Source organism: Halichoerus grypus, chromosome 5 (genome assembly GCF_964656455.1).
Source record: "Halichoerus grypus chromosome 5, mHalGry1.hap1.1, whole genome shotgun sequence".
In the NCBI taxonomy this organism is placed as follows: Eukaryota; Metazoa; Chordata; class Mammalia; order Carnivora; family Phocidae; genus Halichoerus; species Halichoerus grypus.
Window position 1 is genome coordinate 176,053,340 of NC_135716.1, and position 20,621 is coordinate 176,073,960.

A 20,621-nucleotide genomic window follows, 5' to 3' on the forward strand; every position below is an offset into this window, starting at 1 on the left:
GCGATCCTGGGACTCCAGGATCATGACCTGAGCCGAAGGCAGACGCTTAACCAACTGAGCCACCCAGGCGCCCCCAAACAAATAAAATCTTAAAAAAATAAAATAAAATCTTCAAAAAAAAACCACTTTTACTTCATATATGTATTAAAACTACTTCCATATCTGACAGTTTCCAGCACATTATATATATCATGGCAAACTGGATAGTCAGGTAATAAAATGAGTGTTCCTTCCCCAAATCAACATTCTAAATAAGCATACTTGTAAAATAAGAGAAATGGAAGGTACATGTGATACATGTAACACCACCAATCCCAAAGGCTTCCCTCTCACCTTATCAGCCTCATCCATAATCTTTCACAAGCCTGCAAGATGACAGCAATTTTGGAAAATTTTCTTTTTTTTTTTCTTTTTAAATTGAGTGACAGTAAAGCAAAGTTTAATGAGCAATAGTACAAAGCTCCCAAAGAGGGAGACGACCTGAGAGGGTTGCCTGGAAAATTTTCTACATGAACCTGAAAGTAAGTTCTCTCTCCTTAAATAAATAACTGCAAACCTCCTCTTGAAATCATAGACAAAAGGTTATTTGAATAAAATTCCCCCTCTAAGAAACTATAATCTATAATGTCTTGATTGTTCACAAAATAACTAGCAGAACTGATCTTTACAGAAAAAATATGTCCATTAGATTCCTTTTAACTATTATCTGTTGTAAAAATCCAGGATCTGCTCAAGATGCTAATTACTGTTTAAATATAATTCAGGTAAAATAATGTTAAATGGTCTATCATTAAAAAAAATGAGTAGGGCTATGGTCAACTTTGATATAATTTACTAAAAAAATATAAAAGAAATATACAAACAAGTTCTACAAATAATACTAGCAATAAGAAGTATTTTTCAGGGGCGTTTGGGTGGCTCAGTCAGTTAAGCATCTGCCTTTCACTCGGGTCATTATCCCGGAATCCTGGGATGGAGCCCCACATCGGGCTCCCTGCTCAGCGGGGAGCCTGCTTCTCCCTTTCCCTCTGTCCCTCCCTCCTCCACTCATGTTCTCTCTAGATTGGTCTCTCTGTCTCTCAAATAAAATTAAAAAAAATTTTTCTTTTTTTATATATATAATTTTTTTTTTTTTTAAAGATTTTATTTATTTATTTGACAGAGAGACACAGTGAGAGAGGGAACACAAGCAGGGGGAGTGGTAGAGGGAGAAGCAGGCTTCCCGCCAAGCATGGAGTCCGATGCGGGGCTTGATCCCAGGACCCTGGGATCATGACGTGAGCCAAAGGCAGACGCTTAATGACTGAGCCACCCAGGTGCCCCCCCCAAAAAACTATTTTTCACTTCCCTTTCAATAAGAAGTAAAGTATTCCAACTGCAAAGCTAAGACATTAAACAAGAGATGGGCCTTTGCATAAATCACACCACATCTTAATAGAGCATCAGTGCTGAAAAGTTGATTGCTTGAAGATCCATATGCTTTTCTTGTTACTTTAAATAAACACCACAAAGGCTATTTCAAATGTCAGTTTTCCTGCCCTGGAAGTAAGAAAAAGAGAATGTCTGTCTCTCTCTCCCCTGTCCCCAAGCTTCTTCCTTAAATCTTCCAATTATGGGGGCCCCTGGCTGCTCAATCGGTAGAGCATACAACTCTTGAGCTCTGGGTCATGAGTTTAAATCCCACATTGGGCATGGAGCCTACTTTAAAAAAAATCTTCCAATCATGACAGTATAAAAGAAATTCTAGTAATATAATTAACTATACCAAAAAACACATGAAATTTCATCAAATATTTTCTAAATCAACTTATTCTAATTTTAAAAATCTGTATGTAGAAAGCTTGCTCTAAACTCTGATTCAGGGTGCCTGGGTGGCTCAAGTTGGTTAAGTGTCCAACTCTTGATTTCAGATCAGGTCAAGATCTCAGGGTTGCGAGACTGAGACCCACACTGGGCTCCAAACTTAGTGGAGAGTCTGCTTGAGATTCTATCTCCTTCTCCCTCTGCCCCTCCCCAGGCTCACATGTGCTCTCTCTTGCTCGCTCCCCCCCCCCAAAAAAAGAAAAGAAATTCTGATTTATTCAAACGGGTAACTAAGCATGATTTAATGCCACATGGCTTACCAAAAGTCACAAAGAGACAATGAAATGTCACTTACTACAGTTATTTTCATGTAGTTACCCTTGCTTATTACTACATTCATTTTGCTTCCACCTAAAGACCTATTTTTGTGAGAAAAACAATCTGTAGTTACCAGACATATTTAGACAGACAAGCCAAAAGGGTTCAGAAGAACGAAAAAGAAAAGGATGACCATAGCCCAGAAAGCTTTTAAGGGAGATGAAGCTGCTTTTGGAAAGCTGGAAAGATGCACTAGCCATAGACACCAAGATTAATATAAATACATGTTAGCTCTTAATTAGACAAATATGTAGTTTTTCTATTTTGGCTTAGCCATTGCAAATGTTTAAACTACTTCTATTCTTGGGGTGCCTGGCTGGCTCAGAAGAGCATCCAACTCTTGATCACGGGGTCAAGAGTTCAAGCCCCACACTGGATGTAGAGATTACAAAAAAATAATAATAAACTTAAAAAAATAATAAAAATAAATAAACTGGTTCTATTCTTGGGGCTCCATACAACCTATCTTACTCCATAAATTTGGTACACACAAAAACAGTATTTGTTAACTAGATGGCTGAATGTAAACTCAAAAGTCAACTTTAGACTAAAAAGAGATTTAGAGAAGTAACCTATTGAATAGGAGGGAATAGAATAAGAACAGGTTTAGGATTATCCAAATCTTAACTCTCTCCCTTTACCCCCTTTCATCCATTTCCCCCCCGCCCATTCATTCAGTAAACCTCTATTGAGTATAAAATCAAGGACGGCCAGGATATCTTTTCAGCAGTCTGGTGAAGTCTATGCACCACTTTCCAGAATAATGTTTCTAAATGCATAAAGTAAAATAAATAGGAATAAAAGGGAAACCAATTATATTGATGCAGTTATTAAAATATTTAAATTTTTGTGATATGTTTTCATTAACATTAAATTACAATACTTAAAACATTGAGTTTAATTAACTACTTCCCAGTAATGACTAGAAACCCCATTGTGAGATATCTGCAACTATAATAAATTACCTGTGGATTTATACTGGTAACAAAGTAACTCATACTGTCAATACTACTGTTTTTTGTTGCCTACTTTAATAATGGGAGGCAATACTTAATTTCAGTTACAGGTTACTAGTGAAAAGATGTAATTTTCCCCATCCAAGTTCAGGGACCCTAAGCCAGCCCAATCATCTTTGGGTGTGATCAAAGTAAACAACTGAGAAACAAAGCACAGTCAAAAACTACTTTAAGATATCGGGAAAGTTTATGAACTAATTTAAATTCAATAAATTAAATTCCTTTAACCTGTATTACAGAAAATTCATTAACGTGACAGGAAAAAGAAACCCAATGATAGGAAACTACAGAAATACAGTATGTTCAAAATCAGGGCTTTTAAAATAAATACCTTTTTTTTTTTTTTTAAAGATTTTATTTATTTATTTGAGAGAGAGAATGAGAGAGAGAGAGAGAGAACATGAGAGGGGGGAGGGTCAGAAGGAGAAGCAGACTCCCTGCTGAGCAGGGAGCCCAATGCAGGACTCGATCCCGGGACTCCAGGATCATGACCTGAGCCAAAGGCAGTCGCTTAACCAACTGAGCCACCCAGGCGCCCCTAAAATAAATACTTTTATGGAATATATGCATTTAAAATTTTCTGTTGAAAGGAAAAGTGACTCCCTAAACCATGACAGAGAAAGAGACATACAGCACCACAGGGCTGCACACAGGAAAGTTTATACCATTAAGTCCCAGTTCTCACCAGTTAAATACTGAGAACAGTTACGCAGAAACTGTAAGTGTGTCATTTATAAAGAGTTCACAACCAGAATGCTATCATGCTATCAATCCCATGTTTACTCATTGGAAATGCACTGCTAGGAATCTGTTCACCAAAGCTCCAACAATTAAGGGGGATGGAGGGTGATTAACTTCCCAGTCAGTCATGCAGACAGAATACTATATAGCTATACTATATAGCTAGAACGAAGCTATATTTTATCTACTATAAGATGCTAATTTGAAACATTTTTTAAAAACTTGGAAGGTCATAGTTTCACAGTCATAAAGCTTTAAAGATTACAAAAAAGAACTTATTTCCTCCAAAAGGAAATTGAACATTCTGAATCTATATAACATCTCAAAATATTACACTCTGAGGTCAACGTAATAGTAAAGGAAAAGAGGACATCTGATAAAAGGGAGGCTGAACCGAGGGATAATGGGTATGCTCTGCCCACCAAAAGATTTTTTTTCCTTGTACTTGCTTCAATAATATGTAACGACCAAATCTTTTAGTTAATATTTACATTACTTTTGTTTTATCCGTTGTGTTAACTAAGAAATGTATCTAAGTGTTTCAACTATTTATTGAACATGTACTGTGAGAAAAACAATATGCTAGGCTCTATGGTGTGCACAAAGGAAGACCTGGTCCTGTTCTTAGAGGATAGCACTCAAAGGCCTGTCACTCAGTCCCATCTCCAGAAAGTTCACCTGTTTCTCACAAATCAATATAATCTGATTATTAACATAATGTCTCTTCCACCTGTCCCAAGTTAGGCATTCTCAGAGTCCAAGACTTCCTTCTCCAAGCTACTGAAATAGCCTCCTCACCACAATCTCGGTCTTTCCTAAGTCACCAGATGCCCTTCTAAAGCACAGATCTCAAACTATCTCCCTTCTCAAAATCTTTCAACCACTCATCTCTGCATAAAGAACCAAACCCAAAATCATTATCAATGTTAAGTCATTCTAAATTATGTGCTTTTCACAAAACATTCTTCCATTTGTATCCTTTAAGGTTGTTCCTTCAACCCACAATGTTCCCTGCCTGGCTAAAATTCAGCTCTTCTTGTTAAAGGCCTACATAATAGCCTTTATAGCCCTAAATCATAAAAACTTCCAGCGCTAAGCATGAATCAGGTAGCTGACAGAAGAGGAAATATCTTTAACAACTGTAATTCAGTCCCCGTGTACATTTTCTAAGCTTATTCTGCCTTTGTGGCAGTTATCTCTCTGACTTTAAATATTCAGAAGCATATAACTGTTCCTTTAGCTTACATAAACAGTGATCAGCTCCATCAAATTAATCAGATGGCCTCTGGGTTCAAGTTTGTGAGCCCACATGCTAAGAGCCAGATCCCAAACCACTATCACTCCCACCGAAGTACAATGCCATCCTGAAGGCCCTGTATCATGTTTCTCCAATTTCAACACTTCCACAACTGGTTGGCTTTTCAGTAAGTTTTGACACAATGGAATGCTACTGTATCCCTTTAATGAGGTAGGTTTAGGGAAAAAGGACTAAAACTTGAGTATCTTAATTCTATGTAGGAGACAGGACATGACAAGACTTTATAATCAGCTTATAGAGTTCAAATGAACCTTGTCAATATATCAAATAAATTCACGAGAGGTTAAGGGTTTTCATCGATGTCACAGAGCTACAACACTGGAGCCAGAACATAATTTTCCCCAATTACATGATCACTTACTTTTCTTAAATTAATTCTAAGCAGGCAATACTAAAACAAAAATCATTAATCTGCGCATTTTAATCAGGTCAAAAAATTTTGTATCCTATAAATTTAAAATGCACACCATCCAAATATCAAACTAGGATATCTGGCATAAATAGGATGAATAACAATAACTGGAAATGAGGAATGGTTAAAGACTACCAATAACTGAAACAGTAATAATAATAGCTAGCAATTATTGAAGGCAGCATTTAATATATATGGGTATCAAGCTAAGCACTTAAAGACATTTTTTCATTTTAATCCTCACAATAACTTTAAAGCATGATTCTCACAAAAGAGAAAGCTGAGGCATAGACAGCTTAAGTAACTTGTCCAAGATTATAAAATGAGTAAGCTATACTATCTACCTAGATCTGTGATAAACTTCTAAGATGTTTGCTGTTAAGATTACCTTCAAATTATTTTTATCTTTAGAATAAAACTCCTTTGTAAAAAAAATTCCCAACTAATGAAATTAGTTCACTCAGCCTTAGTGAACAGCTGTTACAACCTACATTTAAAGAAAGCTTTTCTACTTAAGTTTATAAATTGGCTATCACCTTGATGTTAAAATTAGTTAAAATGTATCCAAAAGTTGATTTAGTCACTGACAGACGTGTCAACAATATATTTCACCAATACATCCTGAAACAAAAGGCTTTTATGAATTTTCAACCAAAATAACAGAAGTTAACATTATACACCCAAGAAATTAAAAACTTTAAAGAGATACCACGGCACAGGATTTACTTCATTCAGTTAAAGTTACCGTTTTTCTAACTCTTTTGGCCATTTTAATATTGAGCATCTGGAGCACAAAACAGTATTTGCAAATCACTTAATTGCAGGTACTTGACAGAATGGTGAATTCCATGGCCACCCACTAATCAAAGCCTCTTCACTTGTTATATACATGATCCAAGATTACTTACTTTGAAAAATATTACTATGCTACAAATCATTACCACTAATTGTTGAGAATTTGTGACATTTTATTCAACAGCTCGTCTGTTAGAACAAAAAGCTGTTAACCTACCTGTCACTGCTGGTACTACTGCTGCTGCTGATTGAGTCACTACTGGAGGATCTACTCCTAGAGCCGCTGCCGCTAGGGGACCTGGTAGGTCTAGACGCTTGGCTAGCCAGTCTCTGAGGAGACTGATTTCTAGACTGTGATGAATGTGGTGACCGACTCCTGCTGTGCTGGTAATTCCGCTCTGGCCTTCTGCCTCGTACCTCCCGGGTAATATCATCCCTGTAGATATCCCTGTGTACCACACTGGGCAGTGTAAACTGCTCCCGAGCCCTAGGTTCGTATCGGGGGTCATGAGCATCAAAACGGTTTGGACTTCGACTCCGAGAAGTATAATAGAGCCCATGTTGTAAAGTCCGCTCGCGAGGATCTCTATAGTAATCCTGATCGTAATGTCTTGTCCGATCAAATCCTCCCGTCCCCCGTTCATGGTGTCCATAGGCACTATGTTCATAAGCACGCTCCCTGTTATCTGAAGCCCTGCATTTAGGAGGGGGGGAAAAATATTTACTCAATCAGAAAAGGGCAAGCAAAACTAAAAGCAAGTCATGCAAACATTCATTTCAGCATTGTCTGTCTTTGCAACTGTCATTTGCTAAACAGCATTAACCTACTTAGTAAGCAAACACTACTAAGCTTAACATTTTACTTAACTCCAAAAATTATTTTCACAGCTGAGCAACCATTGTGTATATTGGGCTTTCATGACTAGTGTTCTGCAAGTCAGATGCTCTTTTTATTAGGGATTTTCTGGCTTATGTACAGAAATATACATATACCATCTCCTTTTCATTTGCAGTTTAATGTAACAAGAAGGGACTGTCATTTTAATATCAAAGTTTTCTATACTTCCACCTGATTAAAATATATACCAAACTTTTACTTACTTGACAAATTTATTTTAGGCAAAATTTCCATAATACATTTTAACACAGACATGAAAGCCCTATTGCAATGTATGTCCCAGCAGTAAGAGGGCATTTTCAAAGAAGTCCAGAAAAAAATTTTAAGTGTAACTTTTTCTCATTAACTTTCGACTTCTTGAGTAATTATAAAAATTACCAGATTATGTAAACTGCTGTGCCCAATCACATTTAATAACAGAAATGGAATCTTAAAATAAAAAGACAACTTAAGTTATCAAAATACTGGATTGACACATGCTATTCTATGGTAAATTCAATTAAAGAATAAAGATTATTTTATCTCCTGGTGCTATCAAATTCCACATAATTTTTAAAACAACTATGATTCTACTTGTTAATGTCTATACTTAATGTTTACAGGAAATATACTCTCAAAGGTTTTAGCTAAAATCAAATTGCCTCTGATGAAATCAGCCAACTTTGGAAACTAAGATATTCATTCGAAGGTTGCTATCAGCAATGGTTTAACCTAAAAAAAAAATATTTCTGTAGGACATGAATATTTGCCAACCTACGGTTACAAAAAATTGTTGCATGTTCAATTACACACATGCAATTATGTGTTAATACTGAAAACCAATTCTAATCCTATAAAGAAATCTTAACATCTTCTACTTTTGTAGAAAACCAGAACTCATTTCCTGAGTTCCTAAAAGACCATTTCATCACCTGAATCTCAACTTGAGATTGGGTTTCTTCCCAACCTTATCTTTGGATCAGATCTTCTATCAAAAGATTAAGAAATCATCAAAAACACAGAAAAATTAGAATCTTTCCAGTGAAGAATATCTGGCAAAAATCTTACAACTAATACTATGTCCCCAATACATACATAGATTGTGCACTAATCTTCACTTTCACCCACCACTTCACTTAGTAGCAACCATACCTTCCTAGGCTATTTCTGCTTTTTGCTGCTATGATGTAAAGCAACTGGCATGGCAAAAAATTCAGTAATACCTTTCCTATTTAAATGTATTAAATAACTTTCTCCTTTTTAAATTTGCTACATTTCTGGCATTTGGATAGGTATTTCAACGTCTAACAAACAACAGGGTTTCCTTTGAGACTTAAGAGAAAATTTCACAAATAATTCATTTAGCACCCTATCAAATGTTAATTGGTAAAAGCTGTTATTAACGATACAACAGAAGCAATAGGCAATAGTTCTAGGAGAATTACTGCTACAGCTGATATTTTAGGAAGATACAGAAGGCAGGCACAAGAACTAGCAGGGCTGAAATCTAATAGCTATTCTTTGATTCATCTATTAGTACTAAATACTTCTAGAGTTAGTGGGGGGAAAAAAGAGAGAGTTTGACTTGGGTTAGGAGAGGGGCTAATATACACAGGTCAGGACATACCAACCTTTTCCAAGTGTGGAAACACGACCTATAATCCCAATTAAATCTAGGGAGAGAATTGTGAACATAACTTCCCCAATTTTGGCCCCTCTTATGGGGGTAATCCACCTTCTTAATGGGCAAGGGTGTCAAATGATATTTAGATGAACCATAAGGAAAAAAAAAATCTTAGTGACCAGATAAAATAATTCCACTGGAAGCAAGTAGTCCCAGACAAACTGTAACTCTCAAACCCCCAGACTTCTTTCTTGAGATAGTAGACAATTATAAATTCATCCACATTCATAAAAATTTCCAGCCCTAAGTAGGAATCAGGCAGCTGACAGAAGAGGAAATATCCTCTACGATTCCACCAAATGAGGAAGGAACAGTTGCTCCCCATTAGTTCACCTTTGTAGCCATCCAGCACAGTCAATTTTGATTGCTGTATCCACAACTGATCGTCACCATGTGTTCAAGGCTAAAGTACCTTTAACTGGACAGCAACTTGCTTAAGAAACAAAATAGTAATCCTCTTCCCCTGGGCTAATGGAATCTTGACTGCATGACATCCCATACATTCCAGCAATTAGAAAAGAATGGCTATATTCCAGGATTTAGAAACATTCATCATCTCAAATTTCTCCCATTCCATCAAGGAGTATAATTCCAACATGGAAACTGTGTAGATCCAAAATGGAAAAAATCAAACATTGCCTTCACTCTTCTTCATCCAAGTACAGATTTCCAGATTAAAGTATTGTTTGTAGGATCCAAGCGGTTGAATCATTATGGTCTGCTAGGTTTTTGGGGACAATCCAATTTGTTTGTACACTTTGTGTAGTGAAAATTGAGAAGCAGATATCAACTTCTAAAAGAATCTGTAGGCTCTAATATTCCAGAAATATTCCATATAGTACAACCACAAAATCTGTAGCCAAATAGCTCCATCAGATAGCAGAGATATATCCAAGGAAGGCCTTCAGATTATCCAAGAGAAGGAATAATTAATTCTAGAAGACAGGTAACTCCAAAAATGATACTGCCATACAAAATCTTCCACCATTTTATATCTCAGGAGTAGATATCCAACCAGCTGCAGGAAATAATCCTCTACGATTCCACAAGATACCAGCCACTGGGATAGAAATCACTTCCGTTTCCAACCCAAAATAGGAAACATTGAGAATGCCCAAAACTTTAAATCCATCTGGGGCCCCTAAATATGAGTTTCTGTTTCTCACCATATCAAATACAAAATACCTGCCTACAGAAACCTTGGAACTTACCCATCAAGTCTCCGCTCATAACGTCCTTCTCGTGCATGAAGTGATGGTGGGGGGCCATAAGCAGGCCCTCCACCACCTCCTCTGAACCCAGAAACCTCTCTACTACGAGATGCTATGGAAACTGTATCATCCAATCCCCGAGCAGCACTCGGAATGGTGCCTGGTTCATTATAATCCGTGCGTAGGTCTCTATCTCCCATTTTGTTGACTGAGTTGTGAGCTTTCTGTGCACTTTTGATGTCCACAAAATCCACAAAGGCAGCCACTCCTCCTTCAGATCCCCTCTTGGGGAGAATTTTGACACTTTCCACACGGCCATATCTGGAAAAAATAAAACCAACATTATTGTTGCATAACAATAATTTTCCAAGAACAGTTTTTGAAAATGTGTTTCTTATTTTTAGACAATTTACATTATCTATGTATGTGGGAGGGGTTACAAAGTGACACTTAAGATGGCTTTTACATTCACATTTTTCTTTCTTGGGGCAAAATTTACAAATTTTTTTTTAAAGTAAGCTCTACACCCAATGTGGGGCTTGAACTCATGAGCCCTGAGATCTAGAGTCACATGCTCTACCGAACCAGCCAGCCAGGTCCCCCAAAATTTACAAATGTTTTAACCATTTTATTACTCTCACTTCTTAAATATTTACTAAATTACTTTTCACCTTTTAAGAACCCTTAGCTGAAATGAATCTCTCAGAAGTTTTATGAATTTTTACATTCTAAAAAAGGTTACTAAACCTAAGATCGTTCAATGTTACTTAGAAATCTTTAAAAATGTTTAACTGAAAATTATAACTAAATACAGTTATTTTACAGATTTCATTTTAATTTAACTCATTAAGTGAAAATGATCTTACTGAAAAAATGAGATGATTCCACAATCTTTACTTGAAGGTAAAATAAATCCAAGTATTTTGTGTGTCCATTTGAAGTAACACACTATTAAAAAAAAATAATTTTTTAAGGATTTTATTTATCCGAGAGAGAGAAAGCATGAGCTGGGTGAGGGGCAGAGGGAGGACTACCTGCTGAGCATGGAGCCCACCACAGGACTCGATCCCAGGACCCTGAGATCATGACCCGAGCCAAAGGCAGACACTTAAGCGACTGAGCCACCCAGGCGCCCCAACAGTCTAATTTTTTTTTTTAAGATTTTTATTTATTCATGAGAGACAGAGAGAGAAAGAGAGAGAGAGGCAGAGGGAGAAACAGGCTCCCTGCTGAGCAGGGAGCGCAATGCAGGACTCAATCCCAGGACCCTGGATCATGACCTGAGCCAAAGGCAGATGCTTAACCATCTGAGCCACTCAGGTGCCCAACAGTCTAATTTTTTTTTTTTTTAAATGTCTTTTATTTTTTTTTTAAGATTTTATTTATTTATTTGAGAGAGAGAATGAGATAGAGAGAGCATGAGAGTGGGGAGGGTCAGAGGGAGAAGCAGACTCCCTGCTGAGCAGGGAGCCCGATGTGGGACTCGATCCCGGGACTCCAGGATCACGACCTGAGCCGAAGGCAGTCGCCCAACCAACTGAGCCACCCAGGCACCCCAACAGTCTAATTTTTTAATGCAGTTTTCTGCTATTTAGTTTTTTCCAGGAGGTTAAAACTACTAAAATTTATAATTTAGGTACACTTAAAATTGTTTTTCATTTAAATTAATAAATTTGAGAAAATCTTTTGATAGACCCTATGTTCCCATTTTTATTAAAAAAAAATGCTTGATATGTCTGTAAAGAAAAATTTTAGGGCACCTTTTATATTTGGAAGATATATGTAAGAAATACACTGATTTGGAATTTTAAAAGTCATGAAAATTCTATGAATTTCATTAGGAGTTAACTATGCTTTATGCACTTATATCTGGCATTTTAGAAAGGCAGGCACAGCAATTTTAAATATAGCATTCTTATTTGCTGACAAACCAAAATCATAATTTTACACTTCTCCTGGAGCTGACATAATCAGAAAGCAGAACTTTTCTCTTTACATTCTCTAGTATAAGTTATACCTCTCGCAAGGGAAACATAATCCTAAAATTCTGTTTTATCAGGCAACTGAACTAGAAGTAACAAAACTATTTGTTGATACTGAATTAATGACAGGATCTTTTTTAATCTGGAAAAAATCTGATAGAAATTGGAATAGTTCTTTTTTTTTCCATACAAACATTAAACAATACCTTCTACTGTATCTGACAAAGGACTTGTATCCAGAGTATAAGAAATCTTATAATTCAACCCATTTTTAAATAGGCAAAACACTTCAACAAAGACACACAGATGGCAGATAAACCCAGGAAAATCTGCTTAAAATTATTAGTCATTAGGGAAATGCAAATTAAAACCACAATGAGATACCACTTCACATCCACTAGGATGACTATTTAAGGCAGAAAAAAAAAAAAGGAAGAAAAGAACAAGTATTGACAAGAATGCAGAAAAATTTGAAATCCAGTGCAGATCTAGTAGAACTATAAAATCGTGCAGCCACTGTGGAAAAGTTTGGCATTTTCTCAAGAAGTTAAGCATAGAATTATCATATGATCCAGCAATTCCACTCCTTAAGAAGTGAAAACTGGGGCTCAAATAGATATGTGTACACCAGTGTTCACTGCAGCATTATTTACAACAGCCAAAAGATGGAAACAACCCTAGTGTCTACCAATGAATGAATAAACAAAATGTGAAATATACGTATAATGGGATAGTATATTAAGACATAAAAATAAACGAAGTTTGGTATATGACACAACATGGATAAAAATTATTTAAAACACCACCCTAAATGAAATAAGCCAGACACAAAAGGACAATTCGTTTATGATTCCACTTATATGAGGTATCTAGAATAGGCAAATTCATAGAGACAGAAAGTAGAATAGAGGTTAGGAGGAGCAGAGACAAATGGGGAAATGGGGAGTTATTGCTTAATGGGTATAGAATTTCTGTATGGGATGAAAAAATTCTAGAAATAGATAGTGGTAATGGTTATATATAACACCATGAATGTACTTAACACCACTGAGTTGTATACCTAAAAATGGTTAAAATGAATGTTATATTATGCATATTTTACCACACCCACACCTACAAAGTTTATCACTAAATGGAAGGTTGCATAGGTTTTTCTTTTTCTTTTTAAAGATTTTTATTTATTTGACAGAGAGAGACACAGCGAGAGAGGGAACACAAGCAGGGCCAGAGAGAGAGGGAAGCCCCATGTGGGGCTCGATCCCAGGACCCTGGGATCATGACCTGAGCTGAAGGCAGACGCTTAACAACTGAGCCACCCAGGCGCCCCTGCATAGGTTTTTCTATTAAAAAAAAGAAGGGCGCCTGGGTGGCTCAGTCAGTTAAGCATCTGATTCTTGATTTCAGCTCAGGTCATGATCTCAGGGTCGTGGAATGGAGCCCCAAGAGGGGAGTCTGCCTGAGATTCTCTCCATCTCCCTCTGCCCCTCCCCCATGCCTGCACGAGTTTGTGCTCGCTCTCTAAAATAAATTAGGGCGCCTGGGTGGCTCAGTTGGTTAAATGACTGCCTTCGGCTCAGGTCATGATCCCAGAGTCCTGGAATTGAGTCCCACATCGGGCTCCCCCTTCTCTGTGGGGAGCCTGCTTCTCCCTCTCCCTCTGCCTGCCACTCCCCCTGCTTGTGCTCACTCTGTCTCTCTCTGTGTCAAATAAATAAAATCTTTAAAAAATAAAATAAAATATAATTAATTAGTTAATTAAAAAAAAAAAAGAGGGAAGCAGCAAAGGGAAGCAACTCCCCACCAAAAATTCAGTTAGCCAAAGAATAATACGGGGAAAACAAATGTTTAAGCTTATGTCCTGAATAACAAAGAGTTAAATACAATACTATGCATTGATTATTAATTACCAAATAATCATTCCATAGATTATGGGTGTAAAATAAAGTCAAATCATGCTCCCTTCCTCAGAAGGGCGGGCTTACCATCTCTATCATTTTTATATAAGGAGAGCACACTTCAGAAACAAGACATAAATTTATCTTCCAATTCAACAAAGGAGAACTCAATCGAGTATTACAACTCTACATTACTCTTCTATACTGAGAAGACTGGAAACTCCCAAATTAAAAAAAAAAAAAAGCAGTGTCTAACTCTTCATATCCATGAAAACTCAGCTGGTAAAGGTGATGTCCTGATTTTGTCTACTCTTTCCAAAATAACACATTTCCTACAGTTTTCAAGTATTCAAGATGAAACATTTATCTGACATTTAGTAGTTAAAAAAGAATCAAACCACAATTAGGTAATATTTCCTTTTCAACAACATCGAGCCTTAGATACATACAGGTTTTCAGAGAACCTATGGAATATTTTCCAGTAATATACAGAAAATATCAATTTCTAAAATTACACGGTCACTAGTTATGTGATTAAGTTAACTCATTTATAATTTCTCAAGAATTAAGAGAACCTAAGTTTAAAATAAATGAGAACAGAAAGCTAAGAAATTGTGTTCGACTGCTACAAGCTGCAGTACATAACTATTTAATAGGTTTGTCTTCAAAAACACAGTAAAGAAACAATACTAAATTGGCTTGTTTGGTCAAAATGTTCAACATTAAAAAATATTAAATTGATCAACATACACTGTATTCTAAGTTTTTAAGATTCAATTTAAAAATTATCCAAGATAAGGGTGCCTGCTTGTTCAGTCGGTACAGCATTCAACTCTTAATCTCAGGGTCCTGGGTTCAAGCCTCACGTTGGGGGAGCCAACTTAAAAAAAAAAAAAATTACCCAAAATAATGCCAGGTTTGGTGAAATGTTTGGTCTCCTTTCAACAACAGACAATTTAGGGGCGCCTGGCTGGTTCATTCGGTGGAGCCTGTGACTCTTGATCTTGAGGTTGTGGGTTTGAGCCCCATGTTGGGTGTAAAGATTTTTTTTTTTTTTAAGATTTTATTTACTTATTTGACAGAATGAGAAAGCAGGAGAGCACCAACAGTGGAAGCAGCAGAGGGAGAAGGAGAAGCAGGCCCCCCACCGAGCAGGGAGCCCAATGTGGGGCTCAATCCCAGGACCCTGGGATCATGACTGAGCCAAAGGCAGTCGCTCAACCAACTAAGCCACCCAGGCGCCCCTAAAGATTACTTAAAAAAAAAAAAAAAATCTTAAAAAAAAAAAAAAACCCACAATGGACAATTTATATAATAAGCACTGACAGTCCTTAGCAGTTCCTTGAAGAATATAATTTCAGTGAATTAATGGCCTCAGAGTTCACATTGGAAAGCAATGTTGACATAGTGGAGGCAAAGCATGAGAGTATAAGAAAAGACACTAATGTTCTGATCCTAATTCAATTATTAATTATATGATTTTTAACAGGTACTGTTCTAGGCACCTGATGCGTATCAAGGAACAAAGCAAAGATCCCTAGCCTGAGGGAATTTAATTACAATTTAGATCCCTGAGAGGTGAAGAGTTGTCCTACTCTAAACTGTTTTTATCAACTCCACAAAAAACTTACTCTATAATTTCCAAAGCAACACCATTACATAAAGCTAAAGACATAACCCTCAACACAGACATACTTCTCAACACCCCTTCTTTCCAGAAGGCACTGCACTCAACCATTATTGGCTGGGTTATCAATGAAAATGCAATTAATTTTAATTCTAGTTTTTGCAACTGATCCTACTAATAAGCAATAGTAAAGAATAGCCACATACAGTACTTGCTTTTCACAAAAAGCCTCCTACTACAGAAAACAATCCTCCCCAAGTCATTTTTTTTTTTAAGAGAGGGAGGGAGAGGGAGAGAGAGAGGGAGGTGGTGGGGGGTGAGGGGGGTGGGTTGGTAAAAGTAAAGGGAGAGAATCTTAAGCAGGCTCCATGCCCTGCGTGGAGCCCAACCTCACAACCCTGAGATCATGACATGAGGCAAAATCAAGAGTCGGATGCTTAACCAACTGAGCAAGCCAGGCACCTCTCCCCAAGTCATTTTTGAAACAACCATAGATCCACTCTGCTTAGACAATACATCTGAATTCTACATCTACCCTTTCTTTGCCCAGTTAACTCCTGGTGTTAAAATATCACATCTGAGTCTTTTATGATTACTAACATTACTGCTCTATTTCCAAGTAAAGAGATCCCTTCTAAAGCTTCAATGTTGTCCCACTATTCCAGGTAAGAGTTATAGGATCGTACAGAGGGAAAATATTAGCCTTTTTGAAGAGGCATGCAATTAACCTAAACATCTACTCTGTAAAACCCAATATATCACTTTCCAAACATTGCATATTTTATCAAACTACCAATGGTTTTGTGTATTTCCCACTTTCCCACCCTTCCATCCCATAATGGCCAAGATGTTCCTTATTCAAAAGTAAATGGCCAATAAGCTCAGACAGAAAGAAAGTAAGAGCAAATGAACATGTCATAAGGGATAAAAAGGCCTAAAAGATAAATATTAAAGCCTGGTTGGGCTACCTATAAGAAATGTTTGTTTTTTATTCAGAATCATTCTTCTTTCAAGGTCACCCAGCTGGGTCTTAAGTATATCCATTACAATTACCAAACTACCTGAAATAATGCAGTAACATCAACACTTATATTACCTTTTTATAGCAGTAACTTTTTACAAAGGAATTACTAATATATAAATCAACCCATCTGATTTATTTATTTATTTTAAAGATTTTTTTTTTTTTTTTTTTTTTTTTGACAGAGAGATAGCACAAGTAGGCAGAGCGGCAGGCAGAGGGAAAGGGAGAAGCAGGCTCTCCGCTGAGCACGGAGCCCGATGCGGGGCTCAATCCCAGGACCCTGGGATCATGACCTGAGCCGAAGGCAGCCGCCTAACAAACTGAGCCACCCAGGCGCCCCTGATCTATTTATTTTTTTAATCTTTTTTTTTAAAGATTTTATTTATTCATTTGAGAGAGAGAGACAGAGAGAGTATAAGCAGGGGGAGAGGCAGAAGCAGAGGGAAAAGCAGACTCCCTGCTGAGCAAGGAGCCCGATGTGGGGCTCGATCCCAGGACCTAGAGATCATGACCTGAGCCGAAAGCAGAGATGCTCAACCATCTGAGCCACCCAGGCGCCCCTGATCTTAAATTCAGACCAAAAGGCTGGTTTTCCCTCTTATGACAGACCTTTATTTTACGTCCTACACTAATAACTAGAAATACTTCAGGCAGACCAAAAGGCAGAATCCTTAGCAACTTAATATGTTATAACAGCATTTAAATTAGAACTGCCCAGGGGTGCCTGGGTGGCACAGTCGGTTGAGCCGGACACTTGGTTTCTGCTTGGGTTGTGATCTCAGGGTCATGAGATCAAGCCCTGCATCAGGCTCCACACTGGGTACAGAGTCTGCTTGGGATTCTCTCTTCCTCTCCCTCTGTCCCTTCCCCTCTCACTCTCTCAAATAAATCTTTAAAATAAAATGAATAAATAAATTCAAGATGGCCACATTTTTCTTACATAAATCACAGGTCAAAAATTTTATCATGGGGGCACCTGGGTGGCTCAGTCGTTAAGCGTCTTGCCTTCGGCTCAGGTCATGATCCCAGGGTCCTGGGATCGAGTCCCGCATCGGGCTCCCCACTCAGCGGGGATCCTGCTTCTCCGTCTCGCTCTGCCTCTCCCATACGCTTGTTCTCTCTCTCTCGTTAAAAAAAAAAAAAAAAAAAAATTTTATCATGATAAAACACAATATAAAATAAGGTATTAAAAAAATAGGGGAAGGGAGGGAAAACAGAATGGAAAGAAATCAGAGAGGGAGACAAACCATGAGAGACTCTTAACTATAAGAAATAAACTGAGGGTTACTGGAGGGGAGGTAAGTGGGGGGATGGGATAATTGGGTGATGTGATGAGTACTGGGTGTTATACACAACTGATGAATTACTGAACTCTGTATCTGAAATTAATGATGTACTATAGGTTGGCTAACTGAATTTAAATAAAAATAAATAAATAAAATAAAAATAAAATAAGTTCTTTTAACCATTTTTTTAAAGTAAGATCTATATCCACTTGGGGCTTGAATTCATGATGCTGAGATTAAGAGTCATATGCTCTACCAACTGAGCCAGCCAGTGCCCCTGGATTGTACACTTTAAAAGGATGAGTTTTAGGGGTGCCTGGGTGGCTCAGTCATTTAGCGTCTGCCTTCAGCTCAAGTCATGATCCCAGAGTCCTGGGATCAAGCCCCACATCGGGCTCCCTGCTCCGCGGGAAGCCTACTTCTCCCTCTCCCACTCCCCCTGCTTGTGTTCCCTCTCTCGCTGTTTCTCTCTCTGTCAAATAAATAAATAAAATCTTTTTAAAAAAAAAAAAAAGGATGACCTTTATGCCATGTGGATTATATCCCAATAAAACTTATTAAAAGAAAAAGATACGGAACGCCTGAGTGGCTCAGTCGGTTAACCGTCTACCTTCAGCTCAGGTCATGATCCCAGGGTCCTGGGATGGAGCCCCGCATCAGGATTCTTGCTCAGCAGGGAGCCCGCTTCTCCCTCTGCCTGCCTCTCCCCCTGCTTGTGCTCGGCTCTCTGACAAGTAAATAAATAAAATATTAAAAAAAAAAAAAAAAAAAAAGAAAAAGATATAGGGATGACTGGCTGGCTCAGTCATTAGAACTTGAAATTCTTGATCTCAGGGTTTTAAGTTCGAGCCCCACATTTGGTGTAGAGATTACTTAAATAAATATTTTTGAAAAAAGAAAGACATAAAATAATGCCTGTCACTGTCCTTAAATACAAAAGATTTTGTATCTCCTTTAGTCACAAAGATCTGTTATCTCTAGAGGGTATTATGCTAAGCAAAATAAGTCAATCGCAGAAAGATAATTATCATATTTCACTCGTGGAATTTAAGAAACAAAACAGGATCATGGGGGAAGGGAGGGAAAAATAAAAAAAGACAAAATCAGAGAGGGAGACAAACCATAAATGACTTTTTTTTTTTTTAATAAGAGACTCTCAACTATAGGAAACACAACTGAGGGTTGCTGGAAGGAAGGTGGGGGGGGATGGGGTAACTGGGTGATGGGCATTAAAAGGAGGGCACTTGATATAATGAACACTGCGTGTTATATGCAACTGATCAATCGCTGAACTCTACTTCTGAAACTAATAATACACTATATGTTAACTAACTGAATTTAAATCTTAAAAAAAGATCTATGTTGGGGCGCCTGGGTGGCTCAGTCGTTAAGCGTCTGCCGTCTGCCTTCGGCTCAGGTCATGATCCCAGGATTCTGGGATAGAGCTCCACATGGGGCTCCCTGCTCGGCGGGAAGCCTGCTTCTCCCTCTCCCACTCCCCATGCTTGTGTTCCCTCTCTTGCTGTGTCTCTCTGTCAAATAAATAAATCTTTAAAAAAATAAAAATAAAAAAAGATCTTGTTATCTCAATATAAATCAACAGTGTGCTGTGTTTCCCATAACTGGGCACACTTGGAAGACATTTTCTATTTCAAGTATGTCTGACTGAGAAGATAAGTAACCCATTACTGGTGACAGCCAGAATCTGCCATTTCCATCTCACGATGATACAGAATTCTTTCAGGAAATCTACTGTGAAATAAATTTATATATAAAGTAGATTTATAAACTATTTTTAAATAATTAATATATTCCTCTTTTAATCACACTATCTTTTGCCTAAGTACAAATAATTACTAAAGATGGCAAAAGACAGACTAAGGATCCCTAAAGCCAGCAAAAGGCTGTCAACCACACAGCCCTAGTATTACTGGAAAAAAAGCTAATACCCTGAGAGATGTTTCTCTACTTGGAGGGATAGGGGGAGGAGTGGAAAAAGACGAAAGGAGGAATGATTTATAATAGTTTGCCAATTTGCATTCTCGCTCTGCCAAAAAAAAAAATAAAAATTATTAATTTGTTATATAATCTTGGGTCTAAAATCTCTAAATCATAAAGAAAAAGACCACATAAATTCTATTTGTTATTTGTCTTCTGGAATGTACATGTATACATACACCTACTAAGTGCTATGTGATTTTTTTTTTAAAAGATTTTATTTATCTATGAGAGAGAGCACAACGGAAGAGTGAGAGGCAGAAGCAGACTACCCGCTGAGCAGAGCACCTGATGGGGGGCTCAATCCCAGGACCCTGAGATCATGACCTGAGCCAAAGGCAGATGCTCAACCGACTGAGCCACCCAGGCACCCTGCTATGTGATTTTTTAAATGTATTACTGTAGTATGCTTCTGCAAATTCAATAAAGTTGTAATTTGAACGGTTTTGTGTAATCTCCAGGGGGGAAAAAAAAAGAAAAAGGAAAAGACCACATAAACCACAGAAAATTATAGCTCCTGAATAACAAAACAGTCAAAAGATAAATGGGGAAAAATACTTGTAACACATGAGAA

General features: G+C 37.5%; 1 protein-coding gene across 2 annotated transcripts in view; it reads right to left on the reverse strand.

Annotated features, from left to right (window-relative positions):
• SPEN (spen family transcriptional repressor) overlaps nucleotides 1-20,621 on the reverse strand; it is a 94,914-nt gene that overhangs the window by 56,679 nt on the left and 17,614 nt on the right. For both annotated transcript variants that reach the window (XM_036067041.2, XM_036067040.2), the window contains exons 2-3: nucleotides 10,236-10,556; nucleotides 6,681-7,157 (exon numbers count right to left, since the gene is read on the reverse strand). In XM_036067041.2, the coding sequence (XP_035922934.2) occupies nucleotides 6,681-7,157; nucleotides 10,236-10,556 (798 nt within the window). The remainder of the gene's footprint in view (nucleotides 1-6,680; nucleotides 7,158-10,235; nucleotides 10,557-20,621) is intronic.